Raw genomic sequence first — 25,990 nt, forward strand, 5'->3', positions numbered from 1 at the left:
ATTGAATGTTTCCATTTAGTGTGACTTAATAGTAGGCACTGGTTCTGAGGAGAGAGATTCTCTATGGAATGTGGGTTATATGGTTGTACCAAGTGAACAGCGTTTGGGTCAAGTGCCCTTTGGCTTTGGTATTGGCAGTGTGAATACAGGCTCATATCTCTCCCTCCCTCTCCTTTTCTTCTCGGTAGAGATAGATGCGGAGTACCCAGATGATACTCAGCCTTTCTACCACTCAGTCCTGGAGTTGCATTCCACCCGAGTGATCTGGAGGAACTGCCTCATCCTTAGCTTTACTATGTGAGTTAGTATCTAACATAGCTTGTATGACCTTCTATATGACTCCCTCCACTGAGCAATACAGCCACGAGGAATGGTAATGTTAGCATTTACCGCAGCTGCTTTTAACAGTACTGTTTGGACAGAGTAAGTTTCATGTTTTGGGCCAAGGACCTAACCTTTCCTAACTCTCCTCCTCCAGGTTCATAGGCACAGGCATCCAGTACTGTTTCATCAGGAACCTCCACAGCTACTCCCATAACTTCTACTTTAGTTACTTCCTGCGTGTGCTGACTGGAGCTCTGGGATGTATCTTCCTCTGCCTGTCCGTCAACCGCTTTGGTCGCCGTGGTATCCTGCTTCTGTCTGCCATTATCACCGGCCTGTCCTCGCTGCTGCTGCTGGCCCTCACACAGTGTAGGTTTAACCTGCGTTATAGCTGTGCTATGATGATACTATGTTGCTATACTATTTCTATACACACATTTTCTTTTAAATGCCTCTAAACCGGGGCCTCTAAAATGCCTCTAAACCGGGTCTCATACCGTCTTCTTTCCCCTGTACATGGTTAATTAGTAACTCTTCTCCTCATACAGTAGCCATAGGTTTGCCATGATGACCCCATTCATAATGATGTCACTGTTATGATTCCGATTGGCCATTTAGATTTATTCAGGTGATTTCAGGTCCAAGTGCCTGTTTCCTAGTTTGCTTAGATTTATTGAGTCGACGTGTCCTTCTCTAGATCTGCGTGGTGTGCTGGTGTTGTTGCTGTCTGTGCTGGGGCTCCTCTTCTCCCAGGCCCTGGCGATGCTCAGTGTATTCTTCGCTAGTGAGGTCATGCCCACCGTAATCCGGTAAGTGATATGTCTACTGTCCTGAACACACTAAACTGTCATTAGTTTGTCTGTGGGTGGGGTGTTTGTTTTTCCAGGTATGTGGACACCTGTCTGTCTGAGGGAGGCATATGAAATGTGGATTGTGTGTCTGCACCAAATGCTGGGTCAGGTGCCCTTGACAATGTCAGAGTAGAGCTCTATATATCTCCTGACCCTCTCTCTCCCTCTGTCTCAGTGGTGGTTGTCTGGGGCTGGTGCTAGCGTCTGGCTGTATGGGGATGGCTGCCGCCTCTATGATGGAGCTCCAGAACAACAGGGGTTACTTCCTCCACCACGTCATCTTCGCCTCCTTCGCCGTCCTCTCGGTGCTGTCCATCATGCTGCTGCCGGAGAGCAAGCGCAAGCCGCTACCCGACTCCCTGAAGGATGGAGAGAGCCAGCGACGGCCCCCTCTCTTCCTTTCCCGTGAAGACAACCTGCCCCTGCTCTATACCCGGCGTGGAGCCTCCGAGTACAACCCTGATAACTACTCCCGCCTGGTCTCCGCCACCAGGAAGATGCTCATCAAAGACAATTTACCCTATAAGATCGTTGTGCCCTCCCAGTCCCCACTGTTGCCTTCCAACAGCGAGGTGCACTGCATACTGGAGGAAGAAGCACTAAGAGAGGACTTGTCTTAGCAGCCTCTAACTGCCATCATCCACCCTCCTCTCCCACAGAGAGACCTCGCCTCAAATCCACTGAATATCTCTCCCCACCACACTGAGACAGTGTGATCCAGACTCGTATCGCTATGAACGACGGGTCTTCTTGGATATTTTGAAGGGGAGGAGAGTTTGAGATGTGTGTATTTGCTGTGTCAGTGTTCTGTTGTTGTTGTGCCAAATGTTTCAAATAATACAAAAAAACGATGTGTGTGCTTGCACAGACTCTGCTGAAAGACTGTGTGCTAGTCCTTTGTTTTTGTACTGATGGAGATCTGCTGTTTCTAAGACAGTGTTAACACCCTCTCTTCTCCAGGTTGTGCAGCAAGGACCTATGACTTTATTAACCACTAAGCCTAAAGGCTCACTTGAGAAGCGTTGCTTGTCCATTTAACTGGTGACTTGTGCTTTTCATTACTGCAGAGCGAAAGAGCGAGAGCAGGGCCCTGACTGTTACTTAATCTGATTCACTGGGGACTCAACGAGGGGAACTCGCAGATAGAAGTCCGTTTGGCTCACACTGGAATGTGTTGTAGCCAATTGTTTGATTTTGGCGGGGAACTCGATGAAGTATCAGTCACTGATAATATCGCCGAAGCTATGACCTTAGCAATGAAAAATCATGCCATCCTGTCCACTTGTTGAACATGTGGTGTTGTCACATGATGATTTGCACCCGGAACAGAGTTCTGAGATAAAGAGTTGTTTTAGATGATTTGAAATGTGATTAGGTCATGACCTCTACTCTGAGTCATTATAAACGGGTTGGCTCGAGCCCTGAATGCTGACAGCTGTGGTATATCAGACAATATACCACGGGTATGACAAAACATGTATTTTTACTAACCTATTAATAATAGCAATAAGGCACCTCCCCTTATTACTTAATTATAACCTTTCAAGTGCGACTTTACCTTATATTAGTTGTCACATCCATCTCTCTGCCTTAAACTGTGAGCTTCCCTGTTAAAAAAAGGCAGTTGCTAGGACATGATACTTAACATTCTATGCAATTTAACTGAAAATACATTTTATCAACTATTAAACCACTTTTCACTGCCCTCTTTGGTATTTGACTGTGGTTTGAGGTTTGCGTTGTTGTCCCTCTTGGCCTGGCTGTGAAACTGTTTTACATTATATAGTTGGATATGATGTTTACTCTCATTATCCCAACTCATTCTCTTTTAATGTTTCATCCCCTTCTCTTTTGCATGCATGGGAACATAAACTTCCTGTACGGGGGGCTATCTGGAAAAACCTTACCCCACAGCTGACAATATTCTGTCATTCTAAAGATACTTTGTATATAGAATTATATACAAAGTATTATATTTTCAGCTATGAATAAGTTGCTTAACTCTCAAAAGTTACATTTGATTTATTTGGAAGCTGAGGCCATACAATGTTCATTCACAGTTTGCCCGTCTTCACGTCTCATAGAAAACTAGAATAAAAATGTCCTCGAGCATCAAGTAAAGAGATGAACTTCCTTTCAGATTATGGAAAACAAAATGTCCCTCAGACCCGGCCAGTACATTTTCAACAATGCTATTCCACTTTTGACATCAATGGGGTCTTAACGAGGTCACTGGGTGTTGAACTAAGGTTGCTGTCGTATTTCTATGAAGCTGATCCACTTCTATTTTGAACTTTTATTTGCTTGCTCGCCTCACTTTTCAAAAATGAAATCCGTTAATCAAGTTTGAATGGCCTAAACTGAAAATGTATTGAGTTCTGCCCTGTTCTTCATGTCTGATACAATGCTTACCACAAGATGGAGCTGTTCTCTCATGTATTGAATGTACAAAATCTATCATTTGTCTTTCTCAACAGGGTGTCACGTTTGATTATCAACAAAGTCTGATTTTTGTATTTTGAAGAATTGGAAATGTTATGATTGTAAATAAGATAAGAATTGCCAGGTGCTTGGAGTTAGTTCAAACACACCATGGCCGAACAGCCTCGCTCATGACGTCTTTTTGTACAGCATTCTCAAAATGATTGAGCCAGTTGGGATAATAGACACTGTTGTTGAATGAAGCACACCGTTCTTGCCTGGCCTTGAGTTTATTTTGTAAATGTCAAAATGAAGTTAATTGTGCTCATTGGACAGTGTTCCATGAATGTTCTAGGGCTGTATAGGAACAGGGAAAAGATGACTGAAGTACAGCAGTTGTCTCAGCCAGGGCCTGAGAAAATCACATCTGGAACAGCCTATCTATCATTTGGGATGCTCACTGTTGTCTCTCATCCATGTCTCAACCATAAACCCTCCTCCGAAAGCTTTTCAGTCAGTTTAGTATTTCCTTAGTCACATGTCTCATGGTACAACACTAAACTCAAATAAAATCTAATGATTACACAATTTTTCTGATTATTTATTTACTGAGGGCTACATTTAACCATTTAATTTAAACTCTAAAATGTAAAGTAGCCTGGTCATGGATTTACTTGGTATAAGGTCAACAGTGATGTGTATAACACCGTTTCAGAATAACTTACTGGTTTAGTAATGTTAAGATTTCTTTGTACAAATACTTCCTTCAATCACAGTTCATGGACTCCATCACTAATATAACTTGTGAAAGATGTGACCACAGAACACAAGTAGTAAGGTGTTACTATGCCTTGGGCAGCCTACTGCCATAGACAAGGGGTGATAATACCACCACACCCAGCATGGTCTATTTAGAGGGGGCTTATAGAGAGAGACCAGGACAGCAGGCTGCTCAGAGTCAGTGTTAGTGCCAGGGCCAGAGAGCTGAGGTAGAGAACTGTCCCAGCACTGTCTGGGTTGGGACAGGGTAGCCATAGCTGGTCCTCTAGTCGTTTTTCACTTCCTCATAAGGGATGGGAAGATTGTCTGGCTGTCTCGTACCTGGAAGATAGGAGTTCAGAGTCATGGGGGGTAACAAAGCACTGGAACAAATAGTGCATTAAAAATGCCTCATCTCTGTGTATGCCACTGTATTTTGTATTGCATCAGCCCTTTTTAAGTAGATCTATGGAGGCTTGTGTGTTGATATAAATCTTGTGGAAATAGTGTGTAACTTTTACTGTCGTACTCACACAGTGTAGGCACCTCTCTGAACACACTGAGCAGGTTGTTCCCTAGAGTAGCTTTCACCTCAGCATCTGTCCATCCTCTGCCCAGCAGCTCTGCCACCGGAGCAGGGTACTTATACACATCCTCCAGACCCTCTGGGACCCTGACAGACAGCACAGGTAGAGAGGGGTGTGTGTGTGTCAAAATATAGCCAATATTATGCTAATCTCTGCACTCCTCCCCCAGCAGAATGGGTTTCTTTCCATGTAAAACATCTTTTTTCAATTTAAAGTTTAAAGTTTTCTTGTTTTTCAATCAACCAACAAAACACATTCCACATTCACAGATGTGACAGGCTTTAAAAGAAAAAAAAGTCAAAAAATAATAATACATTTGAAAAAATTAAAATACAATTAAAATGAATGATAAAGTCAAATAAAAACATTTATTTTTCTTAATCTATTTATTTTCCTTGGTGCATATATATATACATACATTCATACATACGTACATACATACACACATATACATACATACACACACACACACACACATACGCACACGTACTCAAAAACTAAATTAAAATAAAAAAACACAAAAAAAAGAACATATAACACTTGCAGCAGCACTATCAAGGTTCTTATCAGCTATTTCAAGCATTCGCTGAGACGACGGGCCAATAATTAGTTTTTAGGTTTTACAGTACCTTACACAACACATGCGCATTTCCCTAGTCACCCCGTTCACTCTGTCCAGTTTGAAATATAGTTGAATAGTGGAGACCAGAGTCTATCAAACTTGGGCTGTCTCTTGTGGAGGTCATAAGTGAGCTTTTCAAGAGGAAGAAAGTCAACTATCTGGTCAATCCACATTTTAAATGTAGGAGGGGTATTAGAGGCCCACAATAGAAGAATACATTTCTTAGCAAAGTATGTAATAGTCATAAGCAAATTTTCTCTGTCAGGATCAAGAACAAAGTCCTGCTGGGCATTAAGAAGATAGATACACGGGGTCATATCAAACTGTACCTCCAGTATTTTCTGTGCAGAATCTGGCAATCTCTCTACAGCTCCAAAATACATGCATATAGGTTCCACTTTCAGAGGTACATCTTTTACAGTTAGGAGACATATCTGTTTTCATTCTATGGAGTCTCAAAGGAGTATAATAAAATTTGTAATTAGATTATTTCATTTTTACACTGGTAGAGGAGCAGTATACCCTGTCGCAAACCTCCGCCCATAACTCATCACTGATAGTCAGACCAAGGTCCTTTTCCCAGATTATTTTCAAAGGAGTAAAGGAGGAGCTTCCTTTCTCAGAAAGGAGTCTATAGATGTAAGATATTTTGCCTTTAATGGATTGTGCTGTGACAAGAAGGGTTTCAATTTCATTCAACTGAGTTCTAAACCTCCTCTTGGAGGTAAATGAGGAAATTACATGTCTAATTTGAAGATTTTTTTTTTTTAAAGGGATCTTGGCACATCTAATTCACTGCAGAGCTCTTGAAAGGATTTCAGTGTAGTGGTTTTCTGATGAAATAGGTCTGAAAAGGTCCTGATTCCTAGAGTATGCCAAAGATGAAAGTTGGCATCCCTCAGGGCTTTTGGCAAGTCTGGGTTGCCTACTATAGGTGAGTGAGAACATATTTGGGAGGAAATGCCCAGGTATTTCTTACAGTCCCTCCACGCTAGTAGGGTGCTATAAATCACAAAGGATTTGGCTATGTTGCCCACTTCACTAAAGTTATTAATTAATATAATTGAGCTTAAGGGCAATGAACCACAGGATTGGGCTTCTATCTGAATCCACGTTGACTCTTGTCTGTTTGTGATCCATGTTAGCATGTTGCGGATTTGGGCAGACCAGTAGTACAATTGAAGGGAGGGAAGGGCAAGACCACCCTTAGATTCAGGTTTCGATAGAGTGGAAAACTTGATCCTAGGTTATTTATTGCCCCATATAAATTTGGTGATGCTTTGGTTAGTTGTTTTGAAGAAGGAAACTGGGAGATAGCATGGGAGCATCTGAAATAAGTAGTTCAGTCTAGGGAGGACGTTCATACGGATTACATGAATTCTTCCTACTAAGCTAATTGGGAGGGAGATCCAGGTTTGGAGATCGTTCTTGATTCGATCCAGGAGTGGAAGATAATTTTCCTTAAAAAGGCTATTCAGATCTGGTGTTATGAAGATCCCGAGGTATTGAAACCCCTGTGTTTTCCATGGGAAAGGACAAAGTGTCTTCATAGAGCTGGTGAGTGTAATATTGAGAGGGCAGACAGTGGATTTGTTCATATTGATCTTATAACCTGAAAACTTGCCATACTGAGCAATTGTGTCTAAAATGAGAGGGAGGGATTTCTCAGGGTTGGAAATGTAGAGCAAGACATCATCTGCGTAAAGCCGAAATCTTGTGCTGCAGGCCGCCTGCAGAAACACCCATAATACTTGGATTGCTCCTTATCAGCTCTGCCAGAGGCTCCGCCCCCAACAAGTAGAGCAGCGGGGACAGCGAGCACCCTTGTCTTGTGCCCCGTTCCAGAGGGAATCTGTCAGAGTTCAGTCCATTAGTAGTCACCATGGCATTTGGATGAGAGTATAGTGATTTGATCCATTTAATAAAATTTGGGCCCATATTGAACCTTTCTAAGACTGAAAACAGAAAGCTCCACTCCATCCTGTCAAACGCCTTCTCAGCATCCAGTGAAGCCAGCAGGACAGGGGTCTTCTGTGCGTTTACTTGATCAATAATATCAAAAAGACGGCGAATGTTATCAGAAGAGTATCTGTTTCTAATAAATCCAGTTTGGTCCACTTTTATTATTTTGGGAAGAAGAGTGTTTAGTCTTTTGGCGAGCAATTTGGTAATTATTTTATAGTCGAAATCCAACAAGCTTATGGGCCGGAAGGACGAGCAGGATAGGGGGTCCTTGTCCTTTTTTAGCAACACTGTAATGCGAGCTATGTGCATTGAGTCTGGGAGAACTCAGTTTTTGCAAAAATTCTCCAGTATTGGCATGAAGATAGGGCTGAGCTGGGGCCAAAAAGCTTTGTAGAACTCTCTGGGGAATCCATCTGGGCCTGGGGACTTATTAGGTGGCATGGAGGTAATTGCCTCCAGGATCTCCTCAGGAGTGAAGGGGGGAGTTGAGATCTTCTTGGTCGGTCTCTGATAGTTTAGGTAGTGAGATTCCCTCTAGGAAAGAGTGGAGTTCTGCCTCCGTGTGTTTTCTCTCAGAGGTATATAGTTAGTGCAGTAAAAATCATGAAAAGTTCAATTGATCTTTTTTGGGTCATATGTGACCTCGTCCTCTGCTGTTTGGATAGCCATGATTGTACGCTCTGACTGCTCCTTTTTTAATTGGTAAGCAAGCAATCTACTGGGCCTATTGCTATACTCATGGTATTTCTGTTTAGTAAAGAAAACCTTTTTTTTAATCTCCCGAGTGTAGTCCAAATTCAGTTTGGCTTTGGCTGCTTTAAGATGACTCCAGGAGGTGCTGTCTAGGGATTGTTTATGTATTTTTTCACAGCTTTCCAGCTCCCTCTCAAGATCTAGCCTGTGTGCTTCCATTGCTTTTTTCTTAGAGGAAGCATATGCAATTAGGTGACCTCTTAGTGTGGATTTAGCAGCGTCCCACATTGTGGCCGGAGAAACAGGAGAATATTTATTGTCTTGTGTGTAGTTGTCTATCCAGGTAGTTACCAATGTATGGAACACGTCATTTGATAGCATGGAGGTGTTGAATTTCCAGCTCTTTGACCTTGGGATGTTTTTGCAGAGGTCAAAGCGGAGGTGGACAAAGGCGTGATCTGAAAGTGCTATGGGTCCGATTGTACAAGTGGCTGAATTTATAAACCTCTTTGGGATAAAAATGTAATCTATACGGGAGTAGGTGTTATGGACATTAGAGTAGTATGTATAGTCCATAGATGAGCTATTAGTCTCTCTCCAGATATCTATCAGTCCCATCTCTTTAGTAATAGAGTTCAACATCTTTGCAGATCTAGGATTTGTGGTGGGGACTTGAGATGATTTGTCTAGGGTTGGGTTAAGGGTACAATTAAAATCTCCGGCCACCACGCCAAAGGAGACACAATGCTCATTGAACAGGGTTATAATTTTTGTCATGAAGGCAGGAGTATCTCTGTTAGGGGCGTATATGTTTAATATAGTAATTGGTTGACCATATAGTTACCCAGTTATCAAAATAAATCTCCCCTCCGGATCAGATATGTTTTTGTCAATTATGAATGGAACATTTTTATGGATAAGTATGGCTGTGCCTCTACTGTTTGATTTGAAAGATGAGAAATACACCTGTCCCACCCAAGCTCTGCGGAGTTTGGCATGTTCAGCATCACAGAAGTGTGTCTCTTGTAATAGCGCGATGTCTGCTTTTTCCTTTTTTTAGAGCAAATAGTATCTTTTTTCGTTTTATTACATGCCCTAGACCATGGCAGTTCCATGTCAATAGATTTAAGGTACTAGTCATCGTCATCGAGCAGTAATCGAACTTTAGTGCAAGTCATCGCTTGGTAAAAGTGGATAGTAATTACAGCTGCGTTCACATAAAAGGAAAATAAATGGTGTACATAAAATAATAATCTCTGAACACCCCAGCCGAGTTCCCAAACAACCCCCCCCCCCCCTCAGTCTCCCTCTCCCCACCAAAGAAATGCCTCATCCTCTCCACCCCGCATTGAGTAAATTACACAGTTGCCCTCGTCCAGACCACAGTAAAAGAGGGAGAAAAATAAAATCAATAGCCCAGCCTACATATACCTCCCCCAAGGGACATATTCCAGCTGACAGGTCCTGGTGTAAAGCGAGTTTGGCGTTTCCCACTGTGATGGTGTTGTTTTTCGCCGCCTGTAGGACTCGTTCCTTGTCGGCGAATCTCAGGAAACGTATGGTGATTGGGCGCGGTGGTTGTCTGGCTGCTGGTGGGGGCCTCAGTGCTCGGTGAGCTCTCTCGAGTTCTATGGGCCTGTCGGCGGACATGTGGAGCCACTCGGGAAGTTTGTCTTACAGGTAGGGGATCAGTGGCATGTTTCCCTCTTCTTTTTCGCCCAGATTGAATAGAACACAATTATTCCTTCGCCCCCTGTTTTCCAGGTCCTCTGTTTTCTCTTCCAGATGCTCAATTTTCTTTTTAGCATATGCTATTGTTTCCATGGCATCTGTCAATAAGTTTCCCATGGATAGGATTCGCTCCTCTGCCTCGTCCAGGCGCCCCGCGTTTATGGTTATCTTGTTGTTGATGTCAGGCAAAGCGTTTTCCAGGATTGTCACCTTGCCCCCTAATCGCACTGAGCTGAGAGTTAATGGCATCTAATTTAGTGTTTAGTTCTGTACGTTGGGATCTCAACTCAGAAAGGATGTCTTCGACAGAGTGCGAGGTTGGCATTCGTTGTGCCTCGTGGGGGAGCGGGTTCTCTTGCTCCTGGCTAATGGCGCTAGTTTTTTCTGAAGGTAGCTTCTTCTTTGGAGGCTTTTTCCGTCGCTAATACTCGAGTCCGGGTAAAAATGTCACCTGTAGTGTCGCCTTTTGTAGCCGCCATGACTTTTTCTTACTAAAGCTAAATGAGTTTGAACGTGGAGTGGAGGTAAGATTAGGAATTGGAAACTACTTGTGCGGAGCTCTTAGTACATGCGGCCATCTCGTTCAAGGGTCACGTGATCCCCGTAAAACATCTTTTAAGATAATACACTTTGCTCAATCAAGTTCATTGGTGTTTTATTGTAACTAGGCGATTAACTCCTAGGTCAATTCCCTCTACTCACCTGCCCACTCCATCATAATCCCCACCAAAACCAATGATACTGTGTCCAGCCACAGTTTTCATTTTGTCAAAGTGATCTAGATTGAATATGAAAAGAAAGGTGAATATACAGTGCATTCGGAAACTATTCAGACCCCTTCCCTTTTTCCACATTTTGTTACATTACAGCCTTATTATAAAATGTATTTTTTTTTAAATACAACTTCATTTAAAAAAAAAAAAAGAAATACATTATTTACATAAGTATTCAGACTGTTTGCTCTCAGACTCAAAATTGAGTTCAGGTGCATCCTGTTTCCATTGATCATCCTTGAGATGTTTGTACAACTTGATTGGAGTCCACCTGTGGTAAATTCAATTGATTGTGGACATGATTTGGAAAGGCACACACCTGTCTATATAAGGTCCCACAGTTGACAGTGCATGTCAGAGCAAAAACCAAGCCACGAGGCCAAAGGAATTGTCCGTGGAGCTCAGAGACAGGATTGTGTTGAGAAGGGCCTTGGTCAGGGAGGTGACCAAGAACCCAGCGGTCACTCTGACAGAGCTCCAGAGTTCCTCTGTGGAGATGTGAGAACCTTCCAGAAGGACAACCATCTCTGCAGCACTCCACCAATCAGGTCTTTATGGTAGTGGCCAGACGGAAGCCCCTCTTCAGTTAAAGGCACATGAAACCCCACGAGGAAACCTGGCACCAACCCTACGGTGAAGCATGGTGGTGGCAGCATCATGCTGTGGGGATGTTTTTCAGCGTCAGGGACTGGGAGACTAGTCAGGAATGAGGCAAAGATTAACAGAGCAAAGTACAGAGAGATCCTTGATGAAAACCTGCTTTTAGTTTGTGTCTGTTTTCCAAAGTATTGGAATGGTCTGATGGCTTTTCTAAATTCATTTTGATATCATTGTAGTTTTAATATCACTGTAGACGTAACCACGTTTCTTTTGCAGTCTTATTGCTTACTTTTCTTGGTCTTTGCCTAAAACAACCTGTCTCAACCTTCCTCTTAGCCCTTTCTCATCCTCCCCTCAGCCTATATACCCAGACACCTCCTTTTCACTCTTAACCCATTTTCTGTTCTCTGTCTGTTTTCTCAATCCATGTTCTTCCCCTTATCCCCCCTGTCACATACCCCTTCATCCTATCACATGTCCACTCACCACCACTCTCAGGTCTAATTCCTTTATACAACTCACCCTCCTCAGCATCCAATCCCCTCAATCGGCCTGCTCCCCTAGTACTTGTCCTCTCACTACCAAACTCCCAATTCTCTGTTCCCTCGTCTCTCACCCTTCTCCCCTGACTCATCACCCTCCTCAGGGAAGGGATGATGTCCAAGGGGAATGAATGACTAAGTTCCTCATATGTATTCTGTAATCCACTATCCCCTTGCCCCTCTCCCCCTTCACTCACCACCTTCCTCAGGACGTCGTCAGACACGTTCCTCCTGAGTGGGCACACAGCGTAGGCAGAGGAGTGACTGAAGATGACTGGCGCTTTGGACAGGTCTAGAACCTGGTTCATCACTTTCTCTGACACGTGGGCCAAGTCAATCAACATCCCAATGCAGTTCATCTCAAATACCAGTTGCTGTCGGGTGAAAAATCGTTAAGAATGTTTCTGCCAGGACTGGGGGAAATGACCCTCTTACTGTGTCACCCTACTGGTGTTTTCGAGACAATTATATGTGATTCATTCAGCCTATCAAACCTAATGATGTGGTTTGTAGCTTGGATAGTCTGTCAAGAGAATGTACATGTTTTCATCCAGTGTGTTTTATACCGGTGATATAATACTGCTATAACATAAATGAAGGCAAGCTGTAGATGAAAATAAGTATTGAGGGTAACCCAATAGTTTCTGAGGAATTGCCCATTTGATTAAAACATTTACTTGGAATACCTATGTTTATGACAGGCATTTATATCTGATTTCCAAATAAACTCAAAAGCAGAAGTATTACAAGCTGCGCCAAATAGTATAGTAGATATGACCTATGATATGAGTGGGTATTTCCAATGTGTGTGTGTGTGACTCAGTGTGATAGACTAACCTTTCCAAACTCAAACAGTCCATTGTGCTGCGCTCATGGCTTGGCTCCCGAATCCACTAGCCAATTGTCTGCCCTGGGGGGAAAACACACACAACCACAGTAAAATACCCGGCCAGCTTCTGGAAGGCATATTTCTCTTCCACTTTCCTATATCCTGCTAATATGATATGAATCAGTGAGGAGCTGAGGGATTCACTAGGCTCTGTAGTCTCTCCAGGGCCATGGTTTGATTAGCAGGCCCATCTGTTTAGACGACTCTCCCAGAATATGACACCTCTGAAACAGGTGGCGACAGGAATCCCCTATTTTCCCCACCACAGAATTCTGTGAAATACAGTATTTTTATTTGTCTATTAATAAGCAGTTTCAGCTGTTACCTGTTGTGTCTCATTCATATGCATTCTTGTCATTTTTATCTTCGCTGTATGTGCTCTTTGAGAGTGCATCATATGGTGTGTAAAGTGTTGACAAACTTAGGAATCTTAGGGAAAAAAAATGTTGAGCACCTTGTCACTTACTGAGTATAATCTGTGGCACCTAGTTCCCAGACCAGGGTGGCCCTGTCGTCAGCAGGGTAGCACAGCCTACTCGCCATGGTGTGTTGCAGCTGTGGGTGCGGGTGAGGTAGCGGACCCCCGGGTGGTACATGGTACGCAGGGTACCCAGGCTGCTGTCCAAAGAGTGTCGTCCTTCCACCCCAATCAGACTGGCTGTCCTGTTCTGACTAAAGGCATCCACGATATCTGTGGTCAAATAAATGATTGATAATACAGGTGGGAAGTGAATACAACTTTGCTATCGATGGTATTTCACAGTGGAGTGTTCTAAAAAATATATATTAAAAAAGGGGGTTTCATTCTCATAACCAAATGTGTGGCTCCATTCAATCTGTATCGCGGAAGTTCAGCTCTACGGTGTGATTGAAGTTTAGCGGAGACTGCATTCACGGTAAACGCTGCATATGTTTGGCTCAATCGGAAATGACCTTGAAATGTATATTGCGGAATCTACAACACTTCCGCTTTAGATATTGAATAGAGCCCTTACTGTATAACCTTTAATCACATTTTTTTTGTAGATGACTCTCACCTTTGCTGCTGGAAGCAAACATGAAGGCTTCTGGGTATTTCATACACATTCTGTGGATGACGACTATCTGCTCAAGAATTTGTCTGGCGGCATCTTTGTACCGAGTCTCACATGGTACATATGCTGCCCAGAACTGCAAGGGTACAATAAACATCGGATCAGTTTATTGTTATCATGGAATACAGAGTTCCCCAACTGGCAGTTTTATTTGCCCACCCCAAGTTTTCTGAGGGAAAAAAATACTAACTTTGTTGAATTTTCATTGTTGGACATAAAAAACTGTAAAAGCACCATGAAATCAGCTCCAAGTGATTTTAATCTGGGAGATGTGTTCCCAAGTACTCCCACGTATAATAGAGAGAGGCACGTGATCATATACAGATGTAAGCAAGGTTTGACATTATTATGTGTTAGTAAAATATTATGTATTATATCTGGGCTTCTTGCAGTCAATTTGCAGTCTACAAATTATTTGAAAATTATGTTCCGGACCCCCAACCATCCTCTCAAGAAAAAAAATCGACCCCGCAGCTGAATCTAGTTGATGATCCCTGATGTAATACATGTATTATTAACCACCCTCACATACACCTTTTTGTGAGTCCCTGTCGGTTTTGTGTGTGTGCGTGCGTTTGTGTGTGCGTGCGTTTGTGTGTGTGTGGGTGCATTCGTGTGTGTGTGTACCTGTGCTGCCAGTCGTCCCTCCCTGATCTTGGGGATGTTGGTGTGTGTGTTGATGAGGGTGTACAGATCCACTGTACTCAGCTGGTTGTTAAACTTCATCCTCAAATGACAGGGCAGGTCATCTTTGGTGTGTCTTGTGCCTCTTCAGATTTCACAGTTCACTGTGTTCACTCCACACTCTTCCTCTGTCCCCAAAGTGTCTCTTTGTGGGTCAGGCTCAAATACAGAGAGAGTTTATTATGCCTCATAAGTTCCTCTGTCATTATCACTTTGGTTGTAAAGTAAACACATGAAGTTGAGCATATTGGTTCATGTGTAATGTTCAGTACAACTCCCTCAAGTTTGAAATCCATATGCAAGACAACCCCAGTAATGATATAGATGTGGATTAACGTTGGACACTGCCCGATACCCAATGATGGCATGACCACTCAAATAAGAAATTATATTAAAACGTGTTGTAAATATATGTACAGTTGAAGTCGTAAGTTTACATACACTTAGGTTGGAGTCATTAAAACTCGTTTTTCAACCACTCCACAAATTTCTTGTTAACAAACTATAGTTTTGGCAAGTTGGTTAGGACATCTACTTTGTGTATGACACAAGTAATTTTTACAACAATTGTTTACAGACAGATTATTTCACTTATAATTCACTGTATCCCAATTCCAGTGGGTCAGAAGTTTACATGCACTAAGTTGACTGTGCCTTTAAACAGCTTGGAAAATTCCAGAAAATGATGTCATGACTTTAGAAGCTTCTGATGGGCTAATTGTCAATTGGAGGTGAACCTGTGGATGTATTTCAAGGTCTACCTTCAAACTCAGTGCCTCTTTGCTTGACATCATGGGAAAATCAAAAGAAATCAGCCAAGACCAAAAGTCTGGTTTATCATTGGGATCAATTTCCAAATGCCTGAAGGTACCACGTTCATCTGTACAAACAATAGTACGCAAGTATAAACACCATGGGACCACGCAGCCGTCATACCGCTCAGGAATGAGACGCGTTCTGTGTCCTAGAGATGAACGTACTTTGGTGCGAAAAGTGCAAATCAACCCCAGAACAATAGCAAAGGACCTTGTGAAGTTGCTGGAGGAAACAGGTACGAAGGTATCTTTATCCACAGTAAAACGAGTCCCATATCGACATAACTTGAAAGGCCGCTCAGCATATAAGAAGCCACTGCTCCAAAACCACCATAAAAAAAAGCCAGACTGCGGTTTGCAGACTACGGGATGACAAAGATCGTACTTTTTGGAGAAATGTCCTCTTGTCTGATTAAACAAAAATAGAACTGTTTGGCCCTAATGACCATCGTTATGTTTGGAGGAAAAAGGGGGAGGCTTACAAGCCGAAGAATACCATCCCAACCATGAAGCACGGGGGTGGCAGCATCATTTTGTGGGGGTGCTTTGCTGCAGGAGGGACTGGTGCACTTCACAAAAAGATAGCATCATGAGGTAGGAACATTATGTGGATATATTGAAGCAGCATCTCAAGACATCCGTCAGGAAGTTAAAGCTTGGTCGCAAATGGGTCTTCCAAATGGACAATGATCCCAGCACACTTCCAAAGTTGTGGCAAAATGTCTTAAGTACAACAAAGTCAAGGTATTGGAGTGGCCATCACAAAGCCCTGATTTCAATCCTATGGAAGATTTGTGGGCAGAACTGAAAAAGCGTGTGCGAGCAAGGAGATCTACAAACCTGACTCAGTTACACCAGCTCTGTCAGGAGGAATGGGCCAAAATTCACCCAACTTATTGTAGGAAGCTTGTGGAAGGCTACCCGAAACGTTTGACTCAAGTTAAACAATTTAAAGGCAATGCTACCAAATACTAATTGAGTGTATGTAAACTTCTGACCCACTGGGAATGTGAATAAATAAATAAAAGCTGAAATAAATCATTATCTCTACTATTATTCTGACATTTCACATTCTTAAAATAAAGTGGTGATCCTAACTGACCTAAGACATGTAAGTTTTACTAGGATTAAATGTCAGGAATTGTGAAAAACTGAGTTTAGATGTATTTGGCTAAGGTGGATGTAAACTTCAGACTTCAACTGTAGATAGCACCTCATCAACAATATGTGCTGAGGGTTGGAGTCTATCAGGGGTCAGGGAAGTTTAATCAGATCTATCTAAAGGGTTAACCTTTTGCTCTACTCAGAGTGGAGTCACTGTTAAATGCCTAAAAATATAAATACATCTATATTTGAGTCACAATACCTGCATATGCCAGGTGTGATAGAACAATTACATATTTATGTGATTTGTTTGATATTAATAGTTAACGATTATATACTTAACTAATAGTAATACATTTATGTTCTATTAAATGTCTGTGTGAACAGAGAGGAGCCTAAAAACCTACAGCTGTCATTCCATAGATAAGATGTGTTGGGTGTAACTGAGATAAAGAGAGCCTGGAGGAATAGAACAAAACCCTTGTTGTTTCTAATCATTCTTACATCTGAGAAACAAAACCAGAGGCAGAGTGGCTTATGGGGTCCCCCAATCTAAATGGGAGTGGTGGAACCAGTCATGATTAAGTCTTTAGTGTCAGCTATATAAAAACGCCTTGCGAGGGCATCTGGCTTGGTGAAGTTCAAATGTAATGTTTTGATAAAATGTTTGATAAATGATGTAAACCGGTATGTACTGGGATTTTTTTGGGACCGTGTTACATAGTTAGATAGGAGACATGGGTACTCTGTAGGAGGTTTTGCACATTTGGATAGATGTAAGATAATCTATACCATAGTAATCGCAGTAGGCGATATCCCAGTGTGGATACAACACCCCATTTTGGGACCACTAATTAGGCAATATTTTGTCAATGGTATGGGTTTCCATGTTCATATAGACAGGGTTTCAAATTAAAATAACAGTGCTAACCGTTTTTTCCTCTTCCTCTAAACGGGAGTCACTACCTGGATTTGTCCAACAGGATATGCTAATTTTAGTTTCTACAGATGGTTTTTTCTTTTAAATTGTGAGAAATCTCAAAATGGGAGAACGTGATCGAACAATTACATATTTACCTGATTTGTTTGATATTAATAGTTCATTTAATAGATTATATACTAATAGATTATATACTTAACTAATAGTACGACATTTATGTTCTATTAAATGTCTGTGTGAACTGAGATGAGCCTAAAAACCTACAGCTGGCATTCCATAGATAAAATGTGTTGGGTGTAACTGAGATAAAGAGAGCCTGGAGGAATAGAACAAAACCCTTATTGTTTCTAATCATTCTTGAATCTGAGAAACAACGCCAGAGGCAGAGGCAGAGGCAGACAGGATGAACCCAAAGTGGTGCCCCTAAATCTATGTGGGAGGGGTGGAACCAGCCATGACTAAGCATCTTTGTCAGCTATATAAAAATGGCATTGTCTGTAAAGGTTAGGCTACTGGGCCCAAAGGTCTGTTGACTGTTGGGTTGACAATTCTCATTATTGCAATAATTAATCGATATTAAATAAAGATGATTGTTTGAAGAAATTACAAAGTCTTTCTCAGTATGAATTTCCACGACACAAGGCAACAGGTACAGTAGCCTAGCGGTTAAGAGTGTTGGGCCAGTAACCAAAAGGTTGCTGGTTTGAATCCCTGAGCCAACTAGGTGAAAAATCGGTCAATGTGCACTTTAGCAAGGCACTTAACCATAATTGGTCTAGATAAGGGCATCTGCTAAATTGCAAAAATATTCAAAAAATAAACATTGGTAAAAATATAAATGTGATTGGCTCAGTGTTCTGTCACTCATGGGGACTCTACGTCACTGCCAAACATAAGGGTAGAGCTAAAAAAATTCAAGCCCCTTGGGTGCTGCCATAGAGTTACATTATAAGTGCCCATCCAAGAAGGCTCAAGGTCATTGGCCACAGATAAAATTACGTCAAATCATGTTATATGTACAGTAGCTTTTGATTGGACTGATTATGTCATCATCATACTTTCTAAATCTTAGCTAGCAGTCATCATCATGAATCAAGTCAACATTCTACTGGCAAATCCTTTTCAATCCTTGTCATTATGAAGAGAAATAATGACGATAAATTATAGATAAAACATATCGGTGCTCATTGACCATTGGACAAACATTACACAACAAGTTGGAAATCGCAAATTCAACGATGAGTGGTTTGGAAGGAATCAGTGACGAACTGCAAGCATTGCAAAGCAATCACTAGCCTGCTATTCAGTGGAATATGTGTGTGGTCCCAATTCTGGGTTTAAGGGCTTTTCCAGGCTTAAAATGATAAACATTCAACATTGGCCATGCTGTCAATCCAGCATGATTTCTGCAGCGCTCAAAACAACTGTTAACTCAGAACTGGGAAATCTGACTTCAGTGAGTTCAAGACAACTGGGAAGTTGGTAAAAAAAAAAGAGCTCTGACTGGGAAAATAAATTTTGAACGGTCATCCAACTCGGAATTGTAAGTCGGGAACTCGGGCCTCTTTCTAGAGCTATGACCTTAACAAACCCAGAGAATGACAGATTTTGATGACAAAATTTGCCCACGAAGGACTGCCGCACCACCTTCCTGTTCAAGTGAGGACAGCACAACAAGAGTCCAAAAAGGTCTTGTACACTGCTGCATAAATTATGTAATATGCCAGGGAAGATATGTATACTGTAGCTAAGAAAGTAATTCTAAGTATATGTTGTGCTGTTAGTAGCCCATGTGACTCACCCTAATAATTTGGCCTATTTTCCCCTCTTAATTTCACCTAGCGTTCTGACTTTATGGTGCATATGTAGCCTATAACTTGTTTTAGAGAAATGTAATAATTGAAATATTGTAAGAGCTTTCATTGTCTGCTTATATGCCCCCTTTATGTATCCTACGGTTCTGACTTGGTGTACAGGGAGAATACTCTAAGAACGGCCCATGTTCGGAATTCTGTTGCTGTACATTTTCAAAAGTGCTGAACAAATAGTTATATAGACTACGTTCGTCCTAGCTCGCTCATTAATGTCTTAATCGAAATGACTGATTACCTCTTATAAACTTGTCGTCGCCTTATGCCATAGTTTGTACATCTCAATACTCAGTAGAAACCACATTTGCTTAAGCAAGTCAGCCATATCAGCTATGTATTTTTAAAAGGCTGAATGAACTGTTTCGCTGCCAGACAACACTCCGCTGATATCCAGGTGTAGCAGTGGTAATGTGTTGGGACTGCTGTTGGGACTTTATGTAGGCCCTAACAGTTTGTGGTCAAACTTTGTCACCGTTAAAGTGCAATTACAGTTTTTTCCAACTGCTTACACACAAAATCTTTTCATGTCACACGATTTTTGAAACCTCTCACTCAAAGTGCAAAACTACACACCAAATATCCAAAACCATAAGCTATTTCTCAGCGTTTGACTCAGTTGTCAATTGCATAAAACACTTTTTTCAAAACACTACACAAAATTCTCTACCTAAAACACAAAAATCGAACAGGAAGTGACTTGCTTTCCTTTTCCAAACACAACCAATCAAAATGCTACACTTATTCACCAGGTCACACACACACTCCTCACATGTGCAAACACTAATAGCTTAACTGATCACTAACCAATCACTGCTTTACTGTAGTATAGGCCTATAAATAGGTCAAAGGTCAGATTACCTGTTTTGAACAATGGATGCCAACAATGGACAGAGAGCAAGAGCAAGAGGAGTAGGAGGCAGAGGAATAGGAAGAAGAGGACAAGGTCAAAGAAGAGAAGGAAGGAGAGCCATCTCTGATGAGGTTAGGGCAACACTTGTTGATAATGTGATCAACCACGGTTTGACCATGAGAGAGGCTGGACTGAGAGTCCAGCCCAACTTGAGTCGATTTACAGTAGCATCCATAATTCAAACCTTCAGAAATGAGAACAGGTATGCAACTACCTAATGACTATGTTAGCATTACAGTAATGTACTGTAAAATACGTATGACTACATAGTATTGCATAAACATTTGTAACTCTAAGCCATCCATTTACTGCACTGCATTGAATGAATGAGGTTGGTTATCATGCTGTACTACTTTTTTTGTACATTGTTTACAGTTCCTATGCTGAACACATACTGTGTTTGAATTCTGTACAGAGTGGAAAGGCAAAGACATCATGGAGGACGAGGACGCTTGTTTACAGATGTACAAGAGACTGCAATTATAAATATGGTCTATGTGGGGACATAGAGGTTGCCTCTGTCCAAGGTTGGATACGCCATGCTAGGAGATACTTCACTCCATGTTTGGCAAGAGAAAACGTATCCTGTGATGTGGACGAAGTATTGTGGCCAGACTCAGGCCGGAGAAGCGATGAAGCGTAGCTTAGCGCTGGTGAAAAAAAGGAGACAGTTTTGAAAACTTGTGTAAGCAGTTGGAAAAAACTGTAACAACATCAATGATGTAAGCCTGTCGACCATACAACGCATCCTCCAACGGCACCGAGTGACGATGAAACAACTTTACAAGGTGCCATTTGAGAGAAACTCTGACAGAGTCAAGAATATGCGACATGACTTTGTAGAGGTATGTATGCAACACTACTTCCAGTACTTCAGACATACCATATTTACTCATCTGTATATCCTTTTGTCTGTTACAGAGAGTATTGGAGCTGGATGCCCATGTGATTTGCCATGAATTTATTTATGTAGATGAGGTTGGCTTCAACCTCACCAAAACCAGGCGCCGCAGAAGAAATGTAATAGGACAGAGGTCAACTACCAATGTCCCTGGACAGCGTGGGGATAATATAACTATGTGTGCTGCCATCATTCAAAAGGGGGTCCTCCATCACAATGCCACACTGGGTCCGTACAACACCGGCCATATGCTCACTTTTCTGGATGCAATTTACACAATGCTTGAGCCTGCTAGATTTGTGGTTTTATGGGACAATGTTAGTTTTCACCGGGCTGTTCTGGTCCAAAACTGGTTTGCCACCCATCCACAATTTGTAGTTTTGTACCTACCCCCATATTCACCTTTTCTAAATCCCATAGAGGAATTATTCTCAGCCTGGCGCTGGAAAGTGTATGATCGCCAACCCTATGCCTGCATGCCGCTTCTCCAGGCAATGGAGGACGCATGTGGGGACATAGAGGTTGCCTCTGTCCAAGGTTGGATACGCAATGCTAGGAGATACTTCCCGCGATGTTTGGCAAGAGAAAATGTATCTTGTGATGTGGACGAAGTATTGTGACCAGACCCAGGCCGGAGAAGAGATGAAGCATAGCTTAGCACTGGTGACTGCCCCGTTTCTACATTGCATTGGTGTTTAGTGTACTTGTTACCCCTATCAGCAGATTACTTTCACTGTAGAACATTGTATTGAAATGTAGATATAAGTCTATGAAAGACCAAAGAGCTTTAGATTTAGAAAAACCATGTTTACATGGTATATCCAAAAATGTACTATTATGAAAGCAGTGTTTGCCATTTGATGTAAATGCTTCATTCTGACATGTGTTTATGTCATTTTGAATGCAGTGTTACATTTTGAAGGAGATGTGAGGCATTTTGCATTTTGTGTGTGCAGTTTTGGGAATTGTGTGTAAGCAGTTGGAAAAAAATGTAATATGTTATGTAGTGGCTTTGCTGGCATGCATCCCCCAACATTTTTTTTGTTTGCCTCACCAAGATGTACATAGACTATAGCTGCCTACAGCTGTAGGATCTTAATTTAACCACCCTGTTGTTGCAGGAAATTCAAACTTTTTTAATTTCCACTTAAAATGTCAGACTTGATTTGACCTTACTAATACTTTATCAACCCCTACAAAAGTGGCCATTAATTATAGTCCATTCAAAAATTCACATTTCCTGTTGCTGCAGGAATATTTCCCTACTGTGAGAAACAGGTCACATTAAGATCCTTTATCTGTACCCTATAGCAAGTCTATTGTGGATCCTTGGCTGTATAAGTGCTCATCTAGACCACTCGTGTTCACAGATGATTGTGGTCCGCTTACGTGTTGAGCAGAGTGGTCTGTGTACGTCCATGTTTCTGGAGCCCCACTCTAAATGAAGGCATAATGAACGGTTGACTCAGCTAATCCAGGCTTTTCCGTGGTATTTTCGAGGCCTTTTCTCTCGTCCTCTCACTGTTCTACGTTGCTAGGCCTGTATGGGATCCTGGAAACTTTTGCTGCTAAATAGCATATGATACATTACAGGTATTCCTAATAATCCTAAATGGTAAGCCTTAGACAAGTAATCCTTGTCCAAGCCAGAACGACACATAGGGACAGGAGCAAGTGAACCCCATGGACATGACCTCAACCCCAATCCATTTCCTTAATGCAGAGTGCCAAGCAGAGAGGCATGAGGTTCAATCCCTGGTATGACTCGGCCAGAGATGGAACCCCCATTCTTCCAATCTCAGTGCAGACACTCTAAACACAAGGCCACCGTGTTGGTTTATTAATTTATGACTGAATTCATCGTTTTATGGGTACCATTAGCTTATCTTCCTGACTATTGTGAGGACCATCCCATAGCTTCAATGCCATACAACACTCCTTCCGTGGCCTCCAACTGCTATTAAATGCTAGTAAAATGCTAGTAAAACTAAGTGCATGCTCTTCAATCGATTGCTGCACGCACCCTCCCGCCTGACAAGCATCACTACTCTGGACGGTTCTGACCTAAAATATGTGGACAACTACAAATACCTAGGCGTCTGGTTAGACTGTAAACTCTCCTTCCAGACTCATATTAAGCATCTCCAATCCGAAATTAAATCTAAAGTCTGCTTCCTATTTCGCAACAAAGCCTCCTTCACTCATGCTGCCAAACATACCCTCGTAAAACTGACTATCCTACCCATCCAATGTCATTTACAAAATATCCCCCAACACTCAGCAAACTGGATGTAGTCCATCACAGTGCCATCTGTTCTGTCACCAAAGCCCCATATACTACCTACCACTGTGACCTGTATGCTCTCGTTGGCTGGCCCTCACTACATATTTGTCGCCAAACCCACTGGCTCCAGGTCATCTATAAGTCTTTGCTTGATAAAGCCCTGCCTTATCTCAGCTCACTGGTCACCATAGCAACACCCAACCGTAGTACGCGCTCCAGCAGGTATATTTCACTGGTCATCCCCAAAGCCAACACTTCCTTTGGGCGCCTTTCCTTCCAGTTCTCTGCTGCCAATGACTGGAACGATTTGCAAAAATCACTGAAGCTGGAGTCTTATATCTCCCTCTCTAACTTTAAGCATCAGCTGTCTGAGCAGCTTATCGATCACTGTACATGTACACAGCCAATCTGTAAATAGCACACCCAACTACCTCATCTCCATATTATTACTTACCCTCTTGCTCTTTTGCACCCCAGTATCTCTACTTGCACATCATCATCTGCTCATCTATCACTCCAGTGTTAATGCTAAATTGTAATTATTTCACCTCTTGTGCTTATTTATTGCCGACCTCCCTACTCTTCTACATTTGCACACACTGTACATAGATTTTTCTATTTTTCTTTTATTTTGTGTTATTGACTGTATGTTTGTTTATGTGTAACTCTGTGTTGTTGTTTTTGTCGCACTGCATTGCTTTATCTTGTCCAGGTCGCAGTTGTAAATGAGAACTTGTTCTCAACTGACCTACCTGGTTAAATAAAGGTGAAATAAAACAATAATAGCCTCTTATGAATGGTTACTTAGAAGTCTATTCTTAAAATAACAGTGTTTGGAGGTAAAATGTTAATTTAAATCAGATTACAGTCCGCTCTCTATCAGGAGCAGTAAAAAGAGCCTTGCGAAGGTCATGACTTGTTTGCATTATGATAATCAACTCTTAGATAAAAACATCCTTAGAGCGCCGTCAGGACTCTTCGCTCATCATCAAAAACTCTCGTCCTTGAGTCAATTAAACCAGTGGCAAAAATATAACTCAACACTGTAGTATAATCAAGGACTCCAGTCACCCTCGTCATGAAACAGAAAAATCCTGCAGTCTGGTAGAAAGTACTGTAGTATTAAAGCTAGAATCCTTAATTGAAACAATAACAAAGTGGGCACCCTGCCTGTGTTTTGGTAAAAAGCTGAGGGATGGGTTTGGAGAAATGTAACCACTCTCACACTCATAGACAGAGCTATAGATGCAAGGACGGACCATCCATGATATCAAAATGATAGTTTTGGGCTCCATTCAATCTGTATCGCTGAAGCGGTCCAGATTGCGCAATATACATTTACATTTACATTTAAGTCATTTAGCAGACGCTCTTATCCAGAGCGACTTACAAGTTGGTGCATTCACCTTATGACATCCAGTGGAGCAGCCACTTTACAATAGTGCATCTAAATCTTTTAAGGGGGGTGAGAAGGATTACTTTATCCTATCCTAGGTATTCCTTAAAGAGGTGGGGTTTCAGGTGTCTCCGGAAGGTGGTGATTGACTCCGCTGTCCTGGCGTCGTGAGGGAGTTTGTTCCACCATTGGGGGGCCAGAGCAGTGAACAGTTTTGACTGGGCTGAGCGGGAACTGTACTTCCTCAGTGGTAGGGAGGCGAGCAGGCCAGAGGTGGATGAACGCAGTGCCCTTGTTTGGGTGTAGGGCCTGATCAGAGCCTGGAGGTACTGAGGTGCCGTTCCCCTCACAGCTCCGTAGGCAAGCACCATGGTCTTGTAGCGGATGCGAGCTTCAACTGGAAGCCAGTGGAGAGAGCGGAGGAGCGGGGTGACGTGAGAGAACTTGGGAAGGTTGAACACCAGACGGGCTGCGGCGTTCTGGATGAGTTGTAGGGGTTTAATGGCACAGGCAGGGAGCCCAGCCAACAGCGAGTTGCAGTAATCCAGACGGGAGATGACAAGTGCCTGGATTAGGACCTGCGCCGCTTCCTGTGTGAGGCAGGGTCGTACTCTGCGGATGTTGTAGAGCATGAACCTACAGGAACGGGCCACCGCCTTGATGTTAGTTGAGAACGACAGGGTGTTGTCCAGGATCACGCCAAGGTTCTTAGCGCTCTGGGAGGAGGACACAGTGGAGTTGTCAACCGTGATGGCGAGATCATGGAACGGGCAGTCCTTCCCGGGAGGAAGAGCAGCTCCGTCTTGCCGAGGTTCAGCTTGAGGTGGTGATCCGTCATCCACACTGATATGTCTGCCAGACATGCAGAGATGCGATTCGCCACCTGGTCATCAGAAGGGGGAAAGGAGAAGATTAATTGTGTGTCGTCTGCATAGCAATGATAGGAGAGACCATGTGAGGTTATGACAGAGCCAAGTGACTTGGTGTATAGCGAGAATAGGAGAGGGCCTAGAACAGAGCCCTGGGGGACACCAGTGGTGAGAGCACGTGGTGAGGAGACGGATTCTCGCCACGCCACCTGGTAGGAGCGACCTGTCAGGTAGGACGCAATCCAAGCGTGGGCTGCGCCGGAGATGCCCAACTCGGAGAGGGTGGAGAGGAGGATCTGATGGTTCACAGTATCGAAGGCAGCCGATAGGTCTAGAAGGATGAGAGCAGAGGAGAGAGAGTTAGC

The 25,990-nt window shown here is 42.6% G+C and overlaps 1 protein-coding gene and 1 pseudogene across 2 annotated transcripts in view; one reads left to right on the forward strand and one right to left on the reverse strand.

Moving 5' to 3' along the window:
* The window catches only part of LOC115113587 (putative solute carrier family 22 member 31), an 18,636-nt gene extending 14,452 nt beyond the window's left edge, over positions 1-4,184 (forward strand). For both annotated transcript variants that reach the window (XM_029641380.2, XM_029641379.2), the window contains exons 6-9: positions 189-297; positions 479-693; positions 1,022-1,133; positions 1,351-4,184. In XM_029641380.2, coding sequence (XP_029497240.2) covers positions 189-297; positions 479-693; positions 1,022-1,133; positions 1,351-1,795 — 881 coding nt within the window. In that variant the 3' untranslated portion in view covers positions 1,796-4,184. The remainder of the gene's footprint in view (positions 1-188; positions 298-478; positions 694-1,021; positions 1,134-1,350) is intronic.
* A 457-nt stretch (positions 4,185-4,641) lies between these two features.
* On the reverse strand, positions 4,642-22,527 carry LOC115112743 (dipeptidase 1-like; annotated as a pseudogene).
* Positions 22,528-25,990: the final 3,463 nt, after the last annotated feature.

Source organism: Oncorhynchus nerka, linkage group LG28 (assembly GCF_034236695.1).
Source record: "Oncorhynchus nerka isolate Pitt River linkage group LG28, Oner_Uvic_2.0, whole genome shotgun sequence".
In the NCBI taxonomy this organism is placed as follows: Eukaryota; Metazoa; Chordata; class Actinopteri; order Salmoniformes; family Salmonidae; genus Oncorhynchus; species Oncorhynchus nerka.